Raw genomic sequence first — 25,316 nt, 5'->3', positions numbered from 1 at the left:
TTTAAAGCAAAAAATATCACATCATCCTCTCTTGGTTTTTCAGTAACAGCTACAGTACTTCCCAGCACACGTTCATTTTAACAACTACTAAACCTGATTCTAGGATTGAAGTCTTCACTGTTCCGACAAACCCCATCCTTGTTACTGTCCCAGCCACATGCATCTGTGATACCTTGTCCTGGCAGACAGCTCCCACAGTTCCCCTTGGAAGTAAACGCAAGTGCAGATTCTGTATTTTTAAAGCTCTTGTTAACAGAGGATGGTGACTTAAGTACTGGAGTTTAGGTAAGGAGAATTAAATACTATTTTCTTTGGAACAAAAGCAAAACCTTTTGAAAGGGTTCACCCAAAAGGGTTGTTCTGTAGGTGTGTGTGAACAGGCTTACGTGCCTGCTTGTTAGAGCAATGGGCAATGCTGCTGGAGATTCATTCATCTTAGTGCTCTGATTCAGGGAAGTGTTTCATTTTGCATTATTCCAGCAGAGCAAGGGACCACATCTGGAAGGCGTGCCTGTGTCCTTCCTGCTCAAGGTGATGGTAAAAATCATGTTTCACTGAGACACATTCACTTTTAACAAAATAACAAAATAATAAATTTAACAAAATTAGCTGAAATCTTTTGGTCAGAAATGCTTTGGCAAGTTCAAAAGCTGGCAGAATAGTTGGGTTTGCCATTTCTTTCCCTCTCCTTACAGTTTCCAAGCTCTTACCTCTCTTTCTTGGTTCACCTCAAAGCTGAGAGCTGCGGCTGCAGCAGGTTGTATGCTGAATGCTCCGGCAGCAGTGAAAGGCACAGTGAGCACTTGGTGAGGTGGATCAGATGACCAAAGCACATACCTTGGGCAAACACCGGAGCAGGATGTGATCAACAGGCTTTATAAGGAGCCTGCAATTCATCTGGCCATGGTGAGCTCATTTGTACGTTTTATTTCATGCTTTGGCAGTCAGGCTAAATCCTGTAGATCATTGTGCACCATCGGCTTTTAAGTTCTTTGAGAGCCTGATCTATCAGGTGGAGATTTAAGTTTGCACAGAAATGGCACTGCTTGTCTTGGTTTTTTGGGTTTTTTTTTTTGTTGTTGGGTTTCGGTTTTGTTCTTTTTTTTTTGCTTGTTTGGGTTTTGTTTGTTTATTTGTTTTTAAGGATTTGGGCCTTTTTATGTTACAGTACCAAAAGAGAAGTGAGAAAGTCAGCAGTGGAAAACTGCACATCATGTACCCTGTAAGGAAAGCACAGAAATATTTAGTGTGCTTCTGAGTATTTTTCTAAATCCAGTTGCTCTAACTAGCTAGAGAACATGCAATTGTGAGAATATGTCAAAACTGTTATAAACTGTCAACACACTATGGCTTTTCTTAATCTTAGATCTGTGTTAGGTTTAGTTCACTGCAGTCAGAACTGACTTCTCGTTGTCCGGATGAGTATCTAGCACTGAGAACTCGTATACTGCCACTGTAAGATTAGGTATTTAGGCTCTGGCTTCAAAAAATGATGCGTGTGAGTGTGTATATGTGTGTGTTTGTACACATACATATTTACACATGCCCCCACACCCCCTTTATAGGTTCCATATGGCATCCCAGATAATGTCTCCGCTGGCACCTAAAGCAGGTTGTGCCTGACAAGTGATCCACACCCATCACACCCTCCCTCTGTTTATGCTACATCTTATATTTCTGTTGTGCATCTTGGTGGGGTGGGGAATGGGATGGGAACGGTTGGAAAGGAATGGGATAGGATGGTATTGAAGAGCACAAGACCTGGAAAAGGTTTTACCTGAATCATTTTATTGTAAGCCTTCTGGATGGGCCAGCAGCAATGATGGACAAACCACTCCACAGGCAAAAAAAGGCTGGAAGGTGTCTGCATCCCTGGAGCAGCGTCAGCAAAGCTCAGAAGGACAGATCTGAGAGAGCAGAGGTTAGCAGAGGAAGGAGCACCACTGCCCTTCAAGGGCTGGGTTTCACTCAGGAGAGACACACAAGATGATGTAGGATTTATTGACTGTTTCTTCCAGTGAATTTTGGAAATCTGAAAATGCTTCAGGGGGAAGGAAGAGCTCCAGATGCTTCTGAGGGACTTTGCTGGCAGAAGCAGGTACAGGCCAAATACTTCCTTGTTTCTGGCATCTAGGAAATAAGAAGACAGAAGGCCCGATACATACACTGAAGTGAACTGTCGGTAGGCATACTCACTCGGTACAGTTAATCTTGGCCTCTGCCTATGAGCGTAGCCCTGACTTTGGAGGTACTGACTCGTGAAGTACTGAAGAAGAATCTAGAAGGTGCTTTGTTAATAGGGTTGGGTGTATCTTCTTTTATTAACCATCCCTCTGGTGGTCGTTACCGCCATATTCAGCTCCTAACAAAGGTCATTTGCACAGCAATCAATCTAAAAAACCTCTGCACCTCCTGCCATTCAGATGCAATATTTTCTAAGAGCAAATGATGAGCTTTTGCTACTGTGTCATTATTTCCAAGCCATTATTCTGTGATGTGACAAGGCACACTAGAAAGTGGCTGACGGAAATGTTTGTCTTTAAGACCGTTCTTACAGCAGTTTTCTTGGTTCTCCGCTAAAAAAGTATCCATCTGCCCATCAGGGTAGAGTAACTAATGAATTATGTCATCCTCAGGACTGGGATAGACAGACAGTTACTGTTGTCATTGTAGAATTTTGGGTCAGTGTAAGGACCCTTGTGCCCCGGGAGGCCCTGCCGGTGGCCTGTCCCCAGGAGCCCCCACTGCCCCCGGTGCTGTCCCCCCAGAGTCACCGGCTGTCCCAGCACCCTGCAGCCAGGAAGGTTTGTCAATAAATCCAGGTTTTTCTGCATGGCAGGACAGATCACTGAGGGCACAGCAGTAAGCTAACAGGGTGAGCTAGCTTTTTTAATGACTCAAACTTTTGAAGTGTGAGAGGAAGCCAAGGCTAAGCAACCTTAGAAAAATTCAGATGGTGCCTAACGGGTGAAGAGAAAAGGAATTTGTCTCGCAGCACTCGTATCTTCTTCTCAATTAGCACAGCAGTGAGGCTAATTTGGCTACAGAAGTTCATTCAAGTAGAGCAGCTAATTGCTGCACACTGTCCTTCTTTTTCCTTAGAGCACGGTAAATGCGATGTCCCAGATACAAACCAGAGCACCATAACGCTTGCAATATTTTCTTATTACCACAGGGTGGTGGTGAAGACCTTAGTGGAAACTTCACTGCTCAGCCGTGCTGAGGACGCCTTATTTTACACACAGGCCATGCGTGTCATCTCTCTGCAGCCTGGGAACACCCTCAGACAGTTTTCAGTCACTTGCACCAACAGGGTGAGTTAAGGCCACTTCCTATAACACATTAACTCCTGTGACTATTGGTTTTATCCTTCACCGTTCATGATCAGCATTTAAGGAGATGATGATATGCTCAGTTGCTTTATTTTCACTAGTTTCAACAGTCCTGGTTTGAAAAAGAGAACTATAATTAAGTATCAAGTTATGGCTTCTTCAAATTTAGTTACCAATAATATGTAATTTAGTAGCACAATAGCTTTGACTGATGCTTGAGTGGCTAGATGGGGAGCTTGCTAATTACACATGAAAAGCTCTCTTTGGCATTCAGTTTATTTACTTTAATTTGACCTCATTACTTCTTTTCCATAATTACCCAATAATTGTAATGCCACGTTAACAGCATTGTTATTTTTAATTTCTGTAGTCTTTTTGTCCCTAATGCCGTTGTAAATTGCTTCATACAGAAACTAACTTTATTACATGTTTTTCCAGCACAGTAATGGTATGAGACATGCCTTCCAGCCTACAAACCAACCAGGCTGTCAACGGGTAACATTTGTGTAATGTATTTGTATAATGGAGGAAAATCAAAGATTTATTAATGCATTTTAACAATTTTCTTTCATGTAACAGTGATAAAATCCAAAGTACAGAGCGCTTCAGCTTAATATTGGAATAAATAGGAAGATTCCAGTTTAAACCTCTGTTTTAATTATTTAACAGCTCTCAAAACTAAATCACTGACCTTTGAGAATTTAGTGACCAAACAAGTGCTTGTCCTCAAAGCACGTATTTGAAGCGTGAATTCCTTTACATGTAGCTTTTATACCCTGGTTACAGATGCCCAAGAACACTGCAAGTATGAAGTGAATGAGGTAAGACCAAAGATCCTATATATCTGATAATGGTGGTGATGATGATGATGATATTGATGTTGTCAGCTGATGGAAAGGAGTGCATGTGTGGGGACCAACTCTCTATTCTTTAGGCAAGAAACACTCCCTTAGACAACTGGGAATGGGGTTTTGTGCCAGTGGACAAGGGCTATCAGACTTCTCCATGGGATGCACCATATCCTAACAGCATCACACAGAGCACTTCTTCCTTTTGCACTTCTCTGGAGTCCTTTGACTAAGGCAGCAAATGTTTATATAGCTCAGAAGTAGCAAACGTTTAATCTGTTTTCATCTTTCTTTAGTGCCAAACAGCAGCAGCAGACAAAGCAGGATTTTGCTGGTGGGTGATCAAACATCTCCCTGTAGATCATTGGCAAAGGCACCATACATCACATATCCAATAACTGTGGCAAAATGGGGAACTTTTCTGAAGAGAGGATTAAAAGATTAAGGAATGTGTCCCAAAATCAAGGTCTTCCTCTATAAATCAAGTTAAAAAAATATTTAGATCTAATATTGCTAACAGGGGGTAATTATTGAAAACATACTAGTCCCTCTACATGGTATTTGGATGCATTCTTTCCTAAGACTGAGAAATGGTAGTGAAGAAATTAAACAGAAGACATTATCTTTTCAGTTGATGATAGTTAATATTTCAATTTAGTATTCAGATCTCAGTATTAAGTTCTTATTAATGAAAGAACCAATTCAAAAGCCGATTATGTAAAATCTATTCATTCTATCACTTTTGCCTGTATAAGTACTTAACCTATACAGCCCAAGCTTCTATGCAATACGGATTTATGAATATTAATTCCAAAAAAATGAGCATTAATTTTGTTGCTATTTGATTTTTGTTCCTAAGTCTAATCTCTTCCCATTAATTGCTCTTACACTCACTTAAACCAGTTGTGTCTAGAATTAAGTATTAACGTATATCAGTGGGCCTATATTAAAAGACGTTATATAGGAGGGACACTGTAATGAAAGGAGAAATATAAGCTGGACTTTAAGTAAGTTACATGAAGGGGTAGAACCAGACTAAAGGTTTGTTTTTGCCAAAAACCTCTCTTACTTGATCCCTCACATCTTTGCCCTCACTCTGTTCCAGCTCTGACTCCCTCTGAGGTCATTCAATTTATTAACCCAGTAGATGACTAACTCCAATTAAAAAAAAAAAAAAAAAAAAAGAGAGAGAGAGAAAAAGATGATTGCTCTGTGCTGAATTAGGGGCTGAATTGCCCTAATTCACCTCCTGTGGCACCACAGTCAGCTCCTGGGAGATGAGAGGCACAACTATGTAATCACAAGTAGGTGCAGGGAGAAATGTGGATGGAGAAGTGGGCATTAAGACCTCTGCTTCTTCTTGGTTATGAACTGTTTGACTGGCCCAGTTATATTATTTTTCCCTTAAGAAGCTGTTAGGTACTGGGTTATTAATGGCCAACACTGACTAAAGATTGGAGATCAGAAAGAAGGGTTTTCTTACAGACTCTAAATACATAACATCCCATTTGGCTGGAAGGCTTTGAAATGGGAAAGAGGAAGATGGAAGATGTAGATGGGCTTCTGCACGGCTCTGAAAAGCAGAAAGGGGCATGAAATAGCTTCATTTTGGGCACAGTTCTGGCTAGAGGAGTATACAAAGAGTTCTGAACAAGGAGAATGCCTGTATGTTATGTAAGCAAAACAGCAGCTCAGAGAAACAGGACATTGTATGAATCCTTGTGTATGAACGTGGGATCACTAGTCCTGCCTGAATCACCCCCCACCAAGAACTGAAATTTCGACTATTGATTTAGGCTCAGGACAGCAACATTATTATTAGCTTGATTCCCTGTAGACTTGCCAGGTGTTTCACAGGTTTGGTTGGAGTAAGACAGGTCACTGGAAGTTCTTCAGCATATAGCTGCTGCATCTGTATATTCTTTGCTGGGGGGTGAAGAAAAAAAAGATCACTTTTGCCCAAGTTGCCTTTTAATGTGGGTTAAGTTCAGGCAAATCTATGAAATATGGGCTTTGTCAATGCACTCATGGTTTAAATAGAACAGTGTGAAACTCTATGGGATGCACTGAGCTGTTGTTTTCTTGTTTGCTGGATAGATCCTGAGGATATCAAGGGCAGCTCTAAACCTCCCCAGAGCTTTTGTGACTTTCATCTGCTCACCATCTACCTGCATCAAAATTCCCTTTTGCAGAGTCACTTATTTCCACCAGTCATACTGCATAAGAAAATATGAATCAGAACCTGATGCTCCAAATCACAGGGAATTAAGGAGTATTTTAAATTGTGTAAAGCTGAGTTAATGTTTCAAATATATAATGACACTGTGTCTGGTATTCCCATTAAATTATTACTTGAAATAGCACTCTGTAGTCTCCAGGACTGTACTTGATGCTATAGAGAGACCTATAAATAAAACAAAACAAAACAAAACAATAGACATGGTGAAAACCCATTTCCTTTTTTTTTTGTCCCTCCACCACCCTCCATCCCCTTCTAAGGTAGACTTAGATAGATGTACTTTTGCTTTCTTAAATCTTTCAGCCGAAATCATATAACCTATGTAAAGAATGAAAAGCTGGATTATACTGCTGGCTATTGTGGTCAGCACGACAGAAACACAAAACCAGGACGTCTGTACCCAAGGGTATCCTGGCATCCCCGGCAATCCTGGGCACAATGGCATACCTGGTCGTGATGGACGTGATGGTCCAAAAGGCGACAAGGGAGATACAGGTACTATGTTCAGAATAAATGATTTCATGTAGCAAGTGCAATGCCATTCATTCCCAAAGTTGTCTGTAGTCGCTCTGCATTAATGGGATTATTCTGCCTAGCCTTCAGAAAACATTTTGGATGTTTGTCATTTACTTGTTTGAAAACGGAAATATAAAGACGTAATAATGAAAGCAAGATAGCTAATACTATGGAGAGGTTAGGTCCGTGGGATAAAACCAAAAGAACAAAGACTTTACCTTCTATTTTGGAAGTATTTTCATGTTTATTTGAAAATTTTAAAGCCTGTAAACCTACTCCTACATCTTTAAGATAGCAACTATATTTCTGTAAAAAGCTTCAAGCCCAGTAGAATATAAACAAACCAACAACTGATACCTTGTTCAGTGCAATAAGAAGTGTGCAGCGGTAAGATTTCTTTCTTACCTAAATTTAACATTCATAGGACTTGCTTCTGAGCGTGCCTACTTGCTGTAACTCTAGAGCCGCTAGAGGAAGTTCAGGAATGGAGACTGTTGAAAAACAGTGTAGGATTTGTGTCTCCTCTAACAGGCTACGATAGAGATATGGTGTGATACTGAAGACAGACGTGATCTGCTCAGCATCCTAAAGCTAGTAATTCCCACAGTACTTTAAGCCTCAGCTGCCTTTTGCATCCATGCTGGAATAGCAAGGCCAGGGTTGCACAAGGTAATAAATCTGTGGGCATGTGGAAATATAACACCTCAGCTGAAGTGTCAATCCCAGAATGCAAGGCACAGGACAAGTGTATATTTGCCACTTCAAATTTGTTCACAAAATCTGGGGGGAAAACTCTTCCCCAACAGGCTTTATGTTAGGTCAGCTATTGTGTGGCATTGTGCAGGTAGTGTTATGGCTTAATGCATAAACCCATCACAAACAACGTTATTGTGGGCCTGGCTAACTCAGCTGCACAAATCAACCTGGATCAAACTTGTACTTACCAGAGGAATCCTTCTACCAAGTGCTGATGTTAAGGATTGTGAATCACAGCTCTTTTCAGCGGAGTATATAATCTAGTACATAAACCAAACTTGACATCAACAGTCTAAGATAAATTAACTTAAAATGTGCTGAAGTGTTTTATTATGTCTTTCAAGCTAGCGGAAAGGTCTGCCTTTAACAGACTGGGTTGCTAAGCTAATGAATCACCTACTCCACCAGAGAAGTATATGCGTCTGCAGACAGTGTAGGCTGCTGAATCGGTGTTGAAGATGTAGTTTGATGTGTGGTTCTTTGATGGCTGTGCTGGCATAGGTGGGATCCTCTACCAGATATTTCTCCTACCACTTGACTCTCCTCTCTTACACACCACACTGTTTGTGTGGCTACACAGTAAATTAGATCTGCTGAAACATAACCAGCACTTATAATTTGGGCACTGAAGATTTATTCACTGCTTACGGCCTGCCCTGGGCCACTGAAAGACAGGTCTACCCACCTAGGTATTTACCTCAATGATTCTAAAGAGTTACTTCAAACTCCTTTCTTTGTGAGATGATTTAGAGCTCTCTGCCAAGCAACCACTTACATGCTCCTGCTTTCAGTGCCCTAACCTGGCTAAAACAAAAATCTTTTAAAATCTAGAAACAAACAAAAAAATATCCATTAGCTTCTTAATAGGCACATACAATTAGCTGCTGCCTTTTTCTTTATGCAGGGGTCCAGGAAAGTCTGAAAAGTGGAAAATCTAGAGCTTACTTTATTTTCATTAATCTTATAAATGTCCTCACTTTTCTCCATTGAGTTATCACATGATATCACTCATTTCCAATAAAGTCCCCAACCTGTTTTCCTAAATCAAGCTATTATGATGACTATACTGACTATTCTTCAAGCAAATTGGGATGACTGTACCATTCCTTAGAGTCTATGTTTATACTGTATGTACATACACCTTCGCAGTTAAATACATGAGACTTAGTTTTGTTCCTTACCAAGCCAATGAAAATTCAGCAGATGCTGGACTGTGCCCATTGTGCAGAAAACTGCTAAAGAACTCTTCTCCAGTCCATATGGCTGGAGACCTACTCTTGGAATATGGTTACATCCAAACTACCAACTTTTTCCTTCTGTTCTGTTGTGTTCTGGATGCAGATCCAGGTATTTGTTCACACACCTCCTGGTCACCTGTGATGTTACTACAAAAATGACTTATAGAATTGTTCTCTTTAGAGCAGTGGAAAGTCCGTGCCATGATAGGTACGGGGATCAAGAGTGTGAATGCCTTCCTTAGACCTACAGGCAATATTATTCCACTGTAATGTTTCATTACGATTGGCCAAACTTCTTCAGATGTCTCTTCTTGAGAGAGGAGTTTACCATTGTTTCACCGCTAGGCTTCCTGTCCCTGCAAAGCTTCTTGCTGAATGTGGCTTCCTCACTCCTTTTCCTGCTGGTGTATCTTCCATGGATGGAGGCAACAACAGGACAAGAATTTTTACACTGGTGGTCCTGGCCAGGGTATAGCTCCTCTACATATCTCAATAACACACCACTTCATGCCAAGGATTCCCTCTGTCTCAAAAAAGCACCATCCTCAAGCAGAGTTTCTGTGCTCTCTGTCAATTTATCCATAAGAGAAAAGTACCAGCAGTGGCACCCACTAGAAGTCAGTGTTTAGCCAGGCTTGAAAAGGAACGATTAGAGAAGAATTCACCCCGAGTTTTCTGGTAACTTAATTGTTTAATGAAAATCTGCTTTTCTGTTCTGCACTAGGTGAAGCAGGACTTCCTGGCAGTCCAGGAAAAGATGGTGCAAATGGAGAAAAAGGCGAACGAGGTCAGAGAAGATGTGTTTCTATTTAATATTTGTCGGTCAACTGCTGTCCTTGTGTTTGTGAGCACTAGATGTGCTATGTACCTTCTAGCTGCAGCGAAAATACCACAAAGGTTAAAACACCTTCTCCCAGAAGTAGTAGAGGCTGTACAAATATGTGGACAATACAAGAGGAATTTGCCACCTCCAATTATCCCACTGCCTCTGATGCCCTACAACTTGTTCACTCAGCTTGTTATCCTACCTTTCCGATCTCTGATCCTTTCGTCAGTTGCTGAGGAAGACAGCGCATCTGCAGCTACCTTAAGAAAGTGAGGCTCTTGTAGCTCAGGAGGGAGACTTCTAAAAGAAATTGTAGAAGACACAAATTATACACCTAAAAATACAGTAGATCGTGTATACTTCACCTGTTTAGCCAACATGCATATGCAGCATGTCTCCTGTGTCAGACAGATGTACATGTGCAAAGTGACATGCATACACGCAGGGAGTCAGCCATCAGTGGGTCAAGAGGCATCACATCATTCTGCAGAAATTCAGTAACTCTGAGATGCTGGACTTGTGTATCCTTAGAGTAATTGTACACAGACAATGTATATATCCAAAAGCATGGAAGCCTGCCAAAGACAGTGTCCAGGCTGTCCAAAATCCTGAAGCTGACCCTGAGAAATAACACACAGTATATGCATTGCATGGCAGTAACTACAAGCTGCTCTACTCCCCTCAGAATTTTCTCCAGCCTATTAGAAACAACCCCAGTCCTGGAAGGAGCATGAGATATGAGACCACAAATATTGTTTAAAATTACTAGAAGTACCTCTTTTTCCTGTACCCTTGTCCTGATGGACCTGTGCTGCTTTTCCTAGACGTTCATCATACAATCTCACCTAGTTTCAGTTCACTGCTGCTGTTAAATATTCTCAATTGTAAATTGAGAACAGTAAACTGTAAATACACCATTATTCCTAACATCAGAAGCCAGAGGCTCTTATGCAGAAATTATCAGCTCTTTTTCTGATTAATAGAGTATACGATCATTATGATGCCTTTTGCCTAACAACTGCTAACATGCCCTTCACATCATGAGACCTTCACCATCAAACCCTTTTGCAGCAATCAGAGGATGTTCAAATGATTTGAGCTTCAGCCCAAGAGTGGATGTAGGATAAATGGAGCATGTGGTAGCAAATAACAGGACAAAAAGCATTTAGTTGCACTGCAGTAGCAATCTAGGTAACCCAAGCAAAGTTATGTCATGCAGAAATTATACAGACACATGGCAAGCAAGTTCTGGGTATTGTCCAAACAGAGCCTTGCTCTGATTAAATTGTGAACCATCTCCCTTGTTCTGTATACCAAAGATTGGAAACAAGTGTCTGGACAGATGCTGCTTGTGCCTGAGATGTTGTAAGCTGTGAGTGCTACTGTCAGCCTGTAGACAAATCATACCTTCCTTTCTTTGAGCTTATTCTTGCTGCTCTCAGACAGAGCACCAGTTTTTTAACACAATAGCAGGTTCTTCAGATGTTATGCTTATCCTGCACTTAAATGTATGATAAATTGTATGTACAGTGGTGACACACCTACACGTATGTGTTCCTGCTGAAACTCATGTTGTGCCCCACTAATCCAGTAGATCACAAGAAAGTGTCTTTGTTTTTTCTCTCTTTTGTTTAGGAGCCAATGGGACTGTTGAAGAGAAGGGGAACAAAGGAGATAAAGGAGAAAGAGGACGACCTGGGAAACTGGGACCAAAAGGAATTATAGGGTCAGTGGGTTATAAAGGTCAGAAGGGAGAGCTGGGACTGCAAGGACAAAAGGGGTTAAAAGGAGACATTGGGCCCATTGGTCCAAAAGGGACAAAGGGTGAAATCGGCCATCCTGGAAAAGTTGGTTTCCCAGGGCCAATTGGCCCAACTGGTAATCCAGGTCCTAAAGGTAATACTGGAGATCTGGGGCCACAGGGTAATCCAGGAGTTCAGGGGGAAAGAGGCTTGAAAGGAGACAGAGGAGATAAGGGGAACGTGGGTGCCCCAGGAGTCCTGCCAAGGAGTGCTTTCAGTGTTGGCCTTACGATTGCCACCAAATTTCCCCCTCCGAATCGCCCAATCAAGTTTGACAAGGTGCTGTATAATAGTCTAAACGACTACAACCTAGTTACTGGTAAATTCATCTGCAAATACCCCGGTGTTTACTATTTCACCTACCACATCACTGTCTACTCAAGGAATGTGCGAGTAGCTCTAGTTAAAAATGGCATCAAGATGTTGCACACAATGGACAGGTACCAGGGTGGAGAGGACCAGGCCTCAGGAGCCACCATCCTTGAGCTACAGGGGGGAGATGAGGTGTGGCTGCAGGCTCACCAAGGAGAGACTTTCAACGGGCTGTTTGCAGATGCTGATGATGATACCACCTTCTCTGGGTTCCTCCTATTCAGCACCTCCAACCCACTAGAGCTGCTGCCATCACCTGCCCTGTAACTCCACATTATTGTGAATGGTGTACACCTGTGTCCTTCAGCCCTCCCTAATAAAGTTGTTATCTGCTGGCTAATTTCTCCTGGATTCAACAGAAAACAGTGAGCATCCAGGGAGGTATGTCGAGGGTTGAAAGGGACCTGTAGGACTGCAGGGCAGGGTAGGACCAGCTAGGCATCTCCCTAAAACCTGAGTACTTTTTTTTTCACTGAAGTCATCACAGCAGGAAGGTGTAGGATCACGCTACTTGTATCTGTAGGAAACCAGGCCTTGTTCTGCACACAGCGGCTCGTTGCACAACTTGGTGTGCTGAAGTTCTCATAACCAGCTGCTGAAACAGAGCTCGGGGCTTCAGACTCATATGCAGAAGAGTTTGAAATAAATGCCTTCTTGTCCCAGTCACAAGGTGCTGGGTGTTTACTTATTAAACTCACATAATCTGCTGCTGTCTGCTTTCTTTTTAGAATTCAAAACAAAATAAAAATCCCAATGTGCACAAACTGTTTTTATGGCTGTAGTCGCAGGACAGTTGTTTTCAGGAATGGCTTCTGCACAAGAGAGGACAAGTCTTCTGAATCTACAGCACTGGGCTTGCCACGTTACTGGTTTGGTGACTTACTGTAGTTACACAGGGGTGCACTGACCAGTTCTGAAGGACAAATGTTTTAAAAGAAAGTGGTTCCAGGTTCTGGAGTTGTGAAATGTGCGTCCCTATTATAATGTATAAACATTGGGCAGCAGCTTACATCTTTCTAGGTGACATGTGTAAATGGACTTGAAATTTGGTTGGGTGTTTTTCTGGGTTTTTTTTGTTTTTTTTTTTTTCATCCAACCATTTCAAAATAGTTTTTAATCTTGGAATTAGCGTAGTTTGATACCTCCACAGGGGCTGCTTGCTCTGTGGCACGAGTTTCGTTGCAGCTGGGTGGATTTGACAGTTTTAAATATGGTTCTTGGCTCTCCGTGTGGCCAAAAGGTCTGATGCAGAGCGGGATGGTGTGAGGGGAGGAAGCTCCTTCTGGTGTGGGCAGATACTCGGTGAGGGTGCACAAATACAGCACGATGCTGCTCTACTGCAGAATTAGGTGGTGCTAAACAAATTCTCCCAAATGAACCATAAACCTTAATTGACACTGAAGCAGACATGCTGGAGAACTGGCCGAGAGATATTTCATGTGCCATAAAACTAACGTCTGTGAATTTTCTCAGAATTTTTTTATTTTTTTCCCCTTTTCACCTAAAACTGGAAAATATAACAAAAGACGCTGGTAAGTCTCACTCCCTCCCCATAGAGAGTAAAGCGGAGATGCTGATGGACAGGGGCCAGCGTCCTGAAATGCAGCAGGAGCCGGAGGCTGGATCCTGGGGCCCGGCTTCTCGCCCCCCCTCAGGCGGCAGGGGGTCCCCACAGCCCTGCAGGGGGTCCCCACAGCCGTCGAATCGAACGCATGGATCACAGCCCAGCACCAACAGGCGAGGGGGGCTTCTTGAGGGAGCTGAATTACAGCTGGGGACACACTAGAGCAGTAAGGCAGCCGGAAGGGCTACGTGAGTTTTAAAGGAAGAGGAGATTTTCCCGCCTCTAAGCCACAGGCCGTGAGTTTGCGTCGTAGAAGCACCTGGGCCAAAGAGCGCTTTGCAGCCGACCTCGGGCTAACTGGGAAGCACATGTGGGGAATGCCGGCCAGCACTGGGCCCCCCACTCACTGCCAGGACGCCCCCGCTGCCCACCCACCCGCTCCGCCCCTTCCCCGCAGCGCCGGGCCGGGCCGCAGCCGCTCGCAGCGGGCGGGAGGCGGCGCGGGAGCCGGGCGGGCGGCAGGGAGCCCCGCCTCCCTCCGCGCTGTGACGGCCGGCGCTGCAGCTCTTCCCCTTCCCCCCCCTCCTCCTCCTCCCGCTCTCCTCCCCCCTCGGCCCGGGCGTGGGGAGGTCGCCGCCCAGCCGTGTGCGCCGGGGCCTGTTGCCGGGACCCATTCCGCCATGCTGGCCGGCTGCCGGCGGGCGCTCCCGGCGGCGCTGGGCCGGGCGCTGCGGGGCCTGGCGGCGGGGCCGGGCTGCCGGGCCGTCAGCACCAGCTGGTCCCCGGTGGGCGCCGCCTTCGATGCGAAGCAGCAAGGGCAGCCGCTGCGCGGCGGCGCGGTGGGAGGGAAGACGGTGAGCGGCGGGCGGGGAAGGGCCTGAGGCGGGCAGCAGCGGCCTAGGCCGCCTTGCGCTTTGCTTCACTTGCGTGTAATTTTTTATTTTGAAACTTTTAAATGGTGTTGGTGGGGACAGCCAGGCAGTTACCAGAGGGTTAGGCGGTTACATCTTCATAAGGCTTTGGTTTGGTTCTAATGAACCGAAAACATTCTGTCTTCTGGGCACACTGGGAGTTTGAAAATCACGGCCTTGTTTGTTGCACCATTTGCTTTGAGCGTCAACAGAGACCATATATATATATATATATATATATATATATATATTTGGTGTATATGTATGCAGTATCCTTTCCATTCCTAGCTCCAACCTGATTGTGGCTTTTTGCACCTGTCAGTGCCACAGAACTGGTTGGACTGCTGGCATCCTCTCGCCTGGACACCATTCAGTTGCTTGTGGCAGAAAAGCGTTTGTTTGCTGGGTTGGTGACACTCAGGCCTTTTGCCTTAATTCTTTTTAGGGTGAATCGGATACGTTTGTTAATGGGAATCCTGGGACTCTCATTGAGTTCCTGGACAGCATAAGATGTGTACCTCCAGTGGCACAGCGCGTGCAGAATGCTTACATCTGTAAAATCCGGGTGTTAGTCTGCTGACTCACCTGTCCCTACCATGGTGCCCAGGCTGGTGAAGCTGTCAAATGCTGGGACTAAAGGATTGAGGACAAATCTGACCTCTATTTATCATCTAGCACTTGTTTGGGAAACTTCCTCTGGGTCTTCTTCCTCTACAAGCACGCTAGTGTAAGTCTTGCTCCAGGAAATAATCCAATTACATTTTGTGCATTTACCTGGTCTAGGGAATGAGTTCTGGATTTGCTTGGCCCACAGAGAGGATGTAGAGTTCTTTGGGAGCAGACATGCATATTTCAGGCTTGCAAAGAGCCAAGTTTTTAGAGCTAGAGTGTAAATGTTGAGGCAAAGCAAAGACAGTGATGCTGCAGCCATGCAGCCTCACTGTTGAAGAGCACAGAGACCTGGACCAGGCTTCCTTTCTTTGTGATTTTAAATTTTTTTGTGTCAAACTTGGTGTCATATGGAAGAGTTGCTCCATGGCTAATTTATCTCTTAAGAGGAGATGCTTCCTGTTCATCAAGGACTACATGTGCAGGAGGAGCTCACTTGGGAAGATGAATGGGTGATGCAGGGCAGCAGGAAGGCCAGGAGCTCTCTGGGACATTGCAGGACACTGCATCAGCTGGCCGAGGATCTGAGTGAAGGGGCAATTTTGAGTCTTTTATACAGCAAGCATTATTGAAGGGTGGTGTGGTACATGTATATTTAAGTTTGTGTGTGTGTACACATGTATATATATAAAAAGTATCTATTTCAGTGCAGTTCCTGTTTCCAAATAATAAATGGGAATTCTGAGCAAAGGGTTGCTGTCTTAAGAGTGGCCAGCTTATAGAAAGAGCATTAGGAAAAGAAAAGCAGTTTTAGCAAGAGCAACAAAGAGAAAATAGGAAAAAAAGCAACTCAGAATGTCCCAAATGCTTACTTCCGGTGTTACTTTTGCTTCAGAATATATACTTTTACAGACAAGCTGTCAATTGGAAGCTTTTAATTTCATTTGGATAAATAATTGTAAGCTGTATGCAAACCTGCAACTGCCTGCTATAATACAAAGTTTGCAGAAGGTGCATTGTAAAGTGACTGCCCTGCAGATTTTCAAATCAAGATTGTGATTTTTAGATGCTGAAGTTAAATTTGGGAAGGGATGGTTGTTGTGTGAAATCATGTACTTTGCACTGTTATGTGTTGTAGTTAGGAGGTAAAGAGATGCTCATGTTACAGTTAGGCAGTTACAAAGGGGCTGCATTGCTTGCAGAGATGCTGTTTAATCTTAAATGAATTTTTTTTACTGTTGTGGGTCTGTATCATGGAACTTCTCTAGCAGGTAGTGTTAGCCGTTTTGGCTGACCAAAATTGGTAGGACCTCTTTAACTTTCTTCCAGCAAATGCAGGATGTGACTGCTGCCTGTGTCTGTGCTGCCCAAGTCAGTGTGTTTGCCCTGCCTTGTTGGACAGGGCCAGGTTTGGTAAGAGCTTCAGGTATAAAACTGTTCTTTCTGTAAAATTTTTGAGTTGTTGCTGATAATTCCTTTGAGATCTGCTTCCAGTATTTGGGACTCATATAATGAGCCTGAGACAACTGTCCTGTTGCCTGCAATTTGTTGATATCTAGGGTTGCTGGCCAACTCATTCACTGTTTTGACACTCCTGCTTAGTCCTCACATTCCTTGATTAGTCTCTTTTGCTTCAGAGGGATGATTTTCCTTCATTTCAAAACGTAATTAGACTTCCTATGATTTTTCTGGTGCCCATGCTTTGGAAGTGAGATAAAAAATGCTTTGAGAAAAGGATGGTATAGGAGGTTACAGGGTAGGAGAGTTTGTGAGGATTTGATGTCGAACTCTTAAGGTTTGCTAAGAACAAGCCTGGCTGAAAGAACGTCAGTGGGGTTTTGCTCTGGGAAGTGAAGATGGTTTCATGGGATACCAGTGTCTGTGGCTGATACGGTGACTATTATCTCTACAAAAACACTCACGTGGGAATGTTTCAGTGAAATGGTGCAATGTGCCAGCTAGGGCCATTTTGGTAAAATTCTGTGGTGATGATTTCGTCCTGAAACAGAGAGGCAGAAATCGAGGAGGGTAATAGTGATGTGTTTTCATTGTGTTCTGCCCTTCAGGGTCTGTTTGGTGTTCCAGAACTGAGCTGTCCAGAAGGATTTAAAGAAGCACAGGACAAAGCATTGCAAGAGTCGGAACAGCTAGTCCAGAAGGCATGTTCCACACCACCTGGACCAGAGACTGTAAAGATCTTTGATCAGCTTTCAGATAGCTTGTGCAGAGTGGCAGACTTGGTAAATTACTTTTTTGTATTATTACTTGAAGCAAATTTTTTTGAACTGACGGACCTAATAAGCTTGCACCGTGTTGTTCCACTTTGATTTTTTGCACTGCAGTAAATAGCAGATCAACTCTGAAATTTTGTGTTAAGACAGAAAATTAAATTGATTGCAATTTAATTACAGGGGATTTACTGACTGATAAGTAACTACAAATCCTGTCAGACTGTCCAGTTTATACTATTTTTACATCTATCTTAAAATTAAGGTCACAACAAGAAAAATAGTGGTGAAATCAGAATTATATTTCTGCCTTAATATTAATACATCATCTTTCCAGTGTCATTTACGTTATGGAGAACCTGTGATTGCTGTCAAAGTTGAAGCTGGGGTTGCAATACACATGCTTTTAACTTAGGAAAGTTTAAAAGTTGATAGGTGAAGGTCCTTAAAGAACTTACAGGTTAAAAGTAGCAGATGGAAATAAACAGTGTCACCTTTTATTAACACAAGAAAAAATGCAGGTATTTCCTACATTGCAGTTTCTGTAGTCCACAGAATTTGAGTACCTGGTCTCATGTTCTGTATAACAAAATGCTAAGTGTAATGGAGCACTTTGTATTGCTCTCTGGAAACTTGTTTGCCCAAAGCGTATCTTTTATCAAATCATCATTCTTTGTTTGAAGGAAGCAGACCCAACCTTCATACTGAAATCAGTTCTTAATAAGTCATCGATTTTTTTGACTTTTTTCACATTTGAATTTCTCTCTGTGTTCTCAGTTCTCAAATCTTGTTCCTTATTCCTTTCTAGATTCAAGGTATCTTATGTGCCAGGCACTTTTTCCTTCTGAAAGTACTTGTGTGCTGTCAAGTCACACATTCTCCTTTTGTCTGTTATATTTTATATAGGCTATGCCTAATTCCTCTTAAGCATTATCTAATGAAAACACTCATCAGAATTCAATGGCCATAGTTCTGAATCAGTTTGCTGAATTAAAATTACCTTCTGTGTAATACTTTCAAGTCTGTATGTTAAAAGATGCAGAGCTTGCAGAGCTCTGTCTAGATGTGGTTTGGTGATTGTTATCTGTTGGCAGGAATTTTGAGATCTGCCATTCAGTACCGTTCTGTCAATATTATACAGGGTTTTAAAAAGGGATTCTAAGAAGTAAAAATCGTGTGTTACATTTGTAAAGTTGCCTTTTCAAACTGCAATCATACTGTTAAAGTCAAGCTTATTTCATGTACTTTCTGTAAAATCAGGCTGAATGTCTTCAGTGTATTCCTAATGTTTAATTCTGTATCATTTCAATGCCAGAAGCTCCCTGAATTCATGTTGACAGTCATGGAAACACCTAGATCTCCAGTCCCCTTTTAGCATCCTTCTAGTCTTCCAAACTCCTTTGAGTATTTGGAGACTTACTAAAAATCAGTAACTCAAATAAAAACCCTGTTCTGAATCCAAAATAACTTCCGGGTTTTCTCTTTTCTCTTTAAACAACGTATTTCTTCCTAGTAGATAATGATGTCAAAGCATAACGTGATGGTCTGTACTGAAAAGTGAAAAGGGTTTAAAAGCAAGCCCTCTATGCATATTTGGTGGTGTGCTTTTTCCTTAACTGTGAGTTTTAGTTTTAAAAATCTTTCATAATATTTAAGTACATTGGAGTGTAAGGCCTCTAAGATACACACCATACTAAAAAAGTTTTTAAGTAGTGTATGGATTTAAAGATATTTATTGGAAAGACACATTCACTGTCTGGTTTAATAGTTGTCAGCACCATTTTTCCATAGGCTTTATTTTTCAGGGAAAAATATGTAAATTCTGCAAACAGGTTGCATAGAACTGTAGAAATAAATGTTAATGTAAATGTAATTACTTGAGTGCAACTTTTTTTATAATTACAGATTTCTTTTATTTGTTTTTTTTTTTTTGCCTCACTGTTTTCTGTCAGGCAGATTTTGTGAAAATTGCCCATCCTGACTTTGCATTCAGAGAGGCGGCTGAAGAAGCTTGCAGGAGCATTGGTACCGTGGTAGAGAAGTATGGGGTTTTTTGGTTTGGTTTTTTTTGTTGTTGGTTGGTTGGTTGGTTTTTTTTTCTATTTCCATAGGCATCTTTAAAAATTACTGTATGATGGTCTATGAAAACAGCAATTGACACAAAATTATGTAGGAAGGATTTACACATGAGAACAAAGTGTCAGTCTTGCTGTTACTGTAACAACGCTAAATCCTTAAATATCTGTATCTCATGAAAGGTGTTTCTGTCTTAGTTTCCATTTATGTTCTGAAGTTTTTAAGTTGTCAGGTGACTCAGTGTCACTGAAACGCAAAGAGACTGAAACTACGTTGTTCTGGGACTTGTGACAGGTAACCCAACTGCTGTAAAGCATGTGTACAAAATGCTGATTTGTTTTTAATATTTAAGCTGTTATATTTCACAACATTTTCTCTTCTGGTTTGCTGACCCCTTGAATTCCAGCCAGTGAGTGGGATATGTGAAAGAGGAAAGGACAGTCTCCTGTTAAAATGAGTGTTTGAGCATGTGTCTGTCTAGGGCTGTGATATGTGCCTGGTCTGGCATGTTTGTGCTTTATTTAAAAACACATTTCATACAACATGTTCTTAAAGACTTCTGTTTCTGAAGTTTGGCTCTTTGAGTCCCATTCCCCAGCCCCTCCCTCATTAAATATCTCAACACCTAAATCCTGACAGTTACTTCTATGGTCCTTGACTACAGTGAGTTGATTTGCTTCTCTTGCTCCTGAGAAGCTGGAAAGGGGTGATCTTTAATCTCCAAATACAGTGTCCTTTCAGTGTCTTCCCTTCCTGTGGCATTCAGGGGTAGCCACCTGAAGTGAGAGCTTTACCGGGAAGGGCCGCGGAGTTGACCCAGATTCTGCTGCTTTCCTCAGGATTCCTAAATAACAGTGGAGGCAGTGACTAGTTGACCTGGTGTCCTGCAGTAAGCTGCAGAGGCAACGAAGCCTTTTTTACTCTGAGGGCAGCAGTGAATTGGTTTGTTTAGTAAGCATTGTGACTAACGCGGCTGGCTGAAAAGAGAATTCTAAGACTAAATTCATCAGAAACTGTGTCTTTGGTCTTGCCACCATGTTTGGGAAACCTTTCAACTGAAACTGGACTTTTCAGGGCTTAGATTGAGCACACCATGTACAACAATATGACTTTAATATCTGAATACCACTTCAGATGAAAGAAGAAAGTATTCACAAATGAACCTAAGAGGTTCATAAACTATTGTAAATGCTCAAGATAGCTATTGTTGCATGTTCATTGTCATGGACAAATAGTACCCCTCAGGAACTGCTAACAATAGGTATCTGCTTTTAGCCACTTTTTGACAGGGTGCTGGGCTTCTCATTTAGCACCGTCTGTACAGAGCCTTTTTGGAAGTACAGGCATAACGCAGTGTGTTCTTCTGTCTCTGAACTGGGTATTGGTAATTATTAAGTTCATTTTGCAAGTGGGGCTGCAGAGGCTTGCTGTGCCTCAGCCGATTTAAGAAGTTAGTGCCCAAGCCTGACAGGCTGGGGGCTGCTGCCCGCTGCAGCTGTGCTGATTTTTATGTGTGTGTTTCATTCCCCACTGATTCACACCTAGTAATTCAGGTTGTCATGCATGCTTATAGTTAACATGCTGGCAAATCTGATGGACTCTAGTGTTGTCTAGCACAGGGACCGTGATGAGCATCTGGAAATGTTCTGGGGCTAATAAGCTCTTAGTCTACTTCAGTGGCAGCCAGCAGCATGTTTATCTGATGGCAAACTTAAATGCAGATTTTCCTTTAATGGAGTCCTTTCAAAATGAGGGTTAGAAAACAGTTCTCTCACATTTATGCTCTCATCATCTTTATCTTTGTGCATATGAAATAAGTTGTCAGTCTTAGAGTTGCTTGTGTTTGTCACAAAATGCTATCCAGAGGATTTTCCTGCTGGATGCACAAGACCTGTTTCCATGCCAGTTTGTCCACACATCCTTTGTATAGAAATTTTGTAGTTTTTAAGTGTGGTTCTGAACCAGAAAGCATTTTGAAAATGCAGACCTTTGTTTTTAATGTTGTTTCAGTAAATATTAAGCTCTGCCTTTAAATGAGTAATACCAAGAGACTGAAATATTAGTGTTTGTTCTTAGTGTGTGATTCATTTACTCTGTATCTTTCCAGATTAAATACAGATGTTGAACTGTGTCAGAGTTTGAGACGTCTGCTAGGTGATGAAATTATTATGAGTTCCCTAGATCCAGAAACCAGGTACTTATTAATGCTTATAAATTTAGTTTTTTAGATAATATATATCATTCCTTATTGTGCTTATATTTTGTGTTTTGTTTAATTAATAAAACTGGAAAACATACCACATCTCTGTTACTAATTTATTAGTCACTACTAAATTACCTGCACAAGACTTGGGAAGTTTGTAGCTGTGTGGTCTTGGAGGATGTCTTTGTGACTGTAGAGAACAGTATATATTGAAGCAGAGTAACTGAGATCTGCAAAACCAGAAAAGTGAGAACTTAAAGATTTTCTTCAATAACACCATTTTGATTAAAACTATGTGCTGTACTGTGGTGTATATGTCAGTGTTTTTAGCAATAAAAGTAGAGAAGACTAAAGAACGTGATTTCAGTTTATAGTAATCTATTTATATCTTTGAAAATCAGATGATCAGTATATTTATTTAAAGCTTACTTTATGATTGCTGTTAAATGTTTTATTATCTGCTTATTCAGTTATAGTTTTAAATTATTTCTTCACTGACATGGTTAGACAAGCTAAATATTTGAGTAAGTTACTTCCTTCTTTCCCCACAGTCAAGGATGTTAGATTTGAAGAGGTCTTTTTCTGATCTGTTAGAATAAATGAAGTGTCAAATTAAAATGGTAATGTGCATAAACTGGTTAAACTTCTAATGTACTAGAATTCTGTTGAAGGATATTTTCAATGCAGATGAATAAAATAACAGTAAAGGAAAAATCCAGTTTCACCGAGTAAGCTGTTAGGGGCCTGAAACATAGGAAGACTGTGTCCATAACAACAATACTTGTGTAACTGTGTTGTTATTCTCTGTAAAAGACAAGAAACCTAAATAACTGCTAAGGGCAAGATCTGTTAAGAAATTATGCTTACTATCAAATGAGGCTGTTTTAACAGGGTTTTACTGTATTTTTAGGCGAGTGGCAGAACTTTTTATGTTTGATTTTGAGATCAGTGGCATTCATTTGGATGGAGAAAAGGTAATTTTTGGCTATAATGTATGAACAGACATTTGCCTGATTGTCAAACACCAGATAATGAAACATGTGGGACGTGAATAATTTGATTCTGGGCCAGTTTGTCCTCTGTAGAATTTTGTCTTCTCAGAACTAAGTAATTTTGCCTATTTCAAATACCTTCTAAAGTGTGTTTTTGAATGTTATTAGTTGGCAGTTCTTCACAGTTTGGCTCTCATCATTCCTTTGTGTGTTCTGAAGAGTTATAAACAAGACCTGGGATCCTGCTCTCTTTGATTGGTGTTTGCATCCGATATTTAAAAAGCTACTTAGCTGTCTGAACAACCTGTTTACATGGTGGGGAAGGCAGCATCCCATGCACTGCGATGACTGGTTAATTTAGAGTGTTTTAGAAAGGATCAGGTGTGTGTCAAGGCTATCCTTTGGTGCTCGCATAACCAGAAGTTGTAAATCTTGTTCAAATTTGTGTGTCGGGGCACAGTCTGATTACTTCTCTTGGAGCTTTTACATGCTTTTGCAGTAGTTAGTGATGGATTTTCCAAAACCATCAACTTTCACCATGCTTTCTGGTATGGGTGCTCTGTTGGATGTGTGTTCATAGCTCATGTTTATGTATAAAATTAATACTTGGAGTCATCTCTTCCAGAAAGATCTGTACAAAGACTCTCTTGCCAGGTTTGTGTGATAAAGTTACTCTGAAGATCATGATTGTGATGGTGGTTTGTGACCTGGAAAATGCTCTAGAATATATTTTTACAATTACTTTGTACAAAAAACAACTCTGAAGCTTGGACTCTGGATTTTATTTCTGATTTGACTATTGGTTCTACGGTGCTTCATCCCCTTTCAGTTACAATTTCACTTGCCCCTTATTTTTGCATGTTTTCCTCCCCTGCTTCTTTTTTTCTCCTTTGTGTTTTACATAGCAATTATGGTAGGTACAGTTTTTATAAATGCTTTCCAAGCAGCTATAAAAGTACTTTACTATACGTTTCCTTACCGTAAAAACATAGGCGTTTTCTTTCAAATTTCAATCCTGTATGGAATTATAGATCTGTATGAGCATCTGATCTTGTTGACTTCAGCCCTACATTAGGATTTTGTTGATGCTGTAGGACTCATTTTAAATGTTGTATTTTCTGCTTCATTTCTGGAAAAGTCCTTTAAGGTTTTATAAACTTTCAGTTCTGCTTGTGTAATGTCTGAAGGTATTATGTATATTGTACTTTATTTTTCTTACAGCGTAAAAAAGCAGTCGACCTCAACGTCAGAATATTGGATTTATGTAATGAATTTCTGACAGGAGCTCACCTTCCCAACAAGATTGACAAACATATTTTGCCAGAGCACATTCGGTATAATTTTACAGCTGAAGGCAATTACTTGCAAGTCGCTGGTCTGCACGCTGATTGTCCTGATGATCTGGTGTGTATACCAAAGCAAACTTGGGGAATACTCTGTAACAGAAATGTGCATCAGTTATTTTACTTGTTATTGAGGCACATGCATATGGCTAGTGATTATGATGTGATGACTAACAAGAACTGTTTTAGAACATAATAATCAGTGGTAGCCTTGGCTGTAGCAGCTATGAAATGAGGTGAAGATCGTGAATGGATTGAGGAAGAAGAGGGGCAGAGTACAGGCCCTGAATTTTAGGCAAGTGCTCTTTAGCTTATTCAGTAAACTGGAAAGTGGGATCCCATGCAATGCAGCTCTGAAGGGTAAAGGAGCTCAAGAAAAGCTGGCAGTTCTTTAAACATAGCGTCCTCCAAGCACGCGAGGATACTAGGGATACTGAGTATCAGCACATGCTGATCCTTAGAAAGCCAAGCAGATATATCAGGAACCAGGCTTGGCAAGCAGGGAACCTGTGACAAAGCTTCATCGCCAAAAGGTAGCAGACATGAGGTGGAAGCAGGTACAAGATACAACAGAGGAATTTAGAAATACTGCTTGTCCATGTAGGGATGATGTCAGGAAGGCCAAAGCTGAACTCCAGTTGAGACTTGCAAGGGATATCAAAGGCAACAAGAAGGCCAGCTGCTGGTGCATTAGTACTAAAAAGCTGGACAAGGAAAAGGTGGGCTCAGTGCTGAGTAAGGTGGGTGACTTAATGGCAGCAGATACAGGAGAGGGTGAGATGCTGATCACTTTCTTTGCCTCAGTGTTCACCAATGAGTTCTCCCAGCCCACTGTGCTTAGTGAAAGGGTTCAAAGAGAAGAACAACCAGCAGTAGATGAGGATCCAGTTTGGGATTGCTTGAGAGAACTCAACCTGTACAAGTCCTTGGAACCAAATAGGCTGCATCCAAGGGTTATCATCCTTGAAATCACTGTCTTTGGTAGGCAGTGAAGATCGGGGAAGAACCCAAATGACTGGTGGAAATAATATGTTTTCTTCAGAAAGGCCAAACCGCCCCAAATTTGGGAACTACAGGCAACTTAGCTTCTCTTTGATCTCTGGGAAGGTTATGCAGCAGTCTAAGTTAGGAAATTGCTGTCTGGATTGGTAGACAACCAGACAGGTAAACCACTTCATTTCACCATCAGACTCAGAGTAGTGATTGAAGTGTTGGACTTTACTGGAAGGCTGATAATGAAATAAGTGTTGCAGGGGTCTGTGCTGTGACCTCTCCTGTTTAACATCTGTATTAATGACGTAGAGGAAGTGACAGAGCACTTGCCTGCCAGTTTATAGGTGATTCAAATTGGGAGGAAGAATCAGTACGCTGAAGGGCAGGGCTGACACTTGAAGTGGCCCAGAAGCTGAAGTAATGGTCCAATGAGAACCTTATATGACTCAGGAAGAACAAATGCAGAGT

The 25,316-nt window shown here is 41.7% G+C and overlaps 2 protein-coding genes across 2 annotated transcripts in view; both read left to right on the top strand.

Annotated features, from left to right (window-relative positions):
- Positions 1 to 42: 42 nt before the first annotated feature.
- On the top strand, positions 43 to 12,636 carry LOC130144764 (complement C1q and tumor necrosis factor-related protein 9A-like). The gene is made up of 5 exons (XM_056328883.1): positions 43 to 906; positions 2,019 to 2,098; positions 3,176 to 6,914; positions 9,654 to 9,716; positions 11,391 to 12,636. Exons 3-5 carry the CDS (start codon positions 6,749 to 6,751, stop codon positions 12,194 to 12,196), a joined length of 1,035 nt encoding a protein of 344 aa, XP_056184858.1. The 5' UTR covers positions 43 to 906; positions 2,019 to 2,098; positions 3,176 to 6,748; the 3' UTR covers positions 12,197 to 12,636.
- Positions 12,637 to 14,120: 1,484 nt separating this feature from the next.
- MIPEP (mitochondrial intermediate peptidase) overlaps positions 14,121 to 25,316 on the top strand; it is an 80,997-nt gene continuing 69,801 nt past the window's right edge. The window contains exons 1-6 of the mRNA XM_056327723.1: positions 14,121 to 14,347; positions 17,080 to 17,253; positions 19,194 to 19,282; positions 21,425 to 21,511; positions 22,431 to 22,494; positions 23,734 to 23,916. Coding sequence (XP_056183698.1) covers positions 14,174 to 14,347; positions 17,080 to 17,253; positions 19,194 to 19,282; positions 21,425 to 21,511; positions 22,431 to 22,494; positions 23,734 to 23,916 — 771 coding nt within the window. The 5' untranslated portion in view covers positions 14,121 to 14,173. The remainder of the gene's footprint in view (positions 14,348 to 17,079; positions 17,254 to 19,193; positions 19,283 to 21,424; positions 21,512 to 22,430; positions 22,495 to 23,733; positions 23,917 to 25,316) is intronic.

The sequence above is a fragment of the Falco biarmicus genome, chromosome 2 (assembly GCF_023638135.1).
Source record: "Falco biarmicus isolate bFalBia1 chromosome 2, bFalBia1.pri, whole genome shotgun sequence".
Taxonomy (NCBI): Eukaryota; Metazoa; Chordata; class Aves; order Falconiformes; family Falconidae; genus Falco; species Falco biarmicus.
Note: the sequence above shows the minus strand (reverse complement) of the source record. Positions and strands in the feature narration are given on the sequence as shown.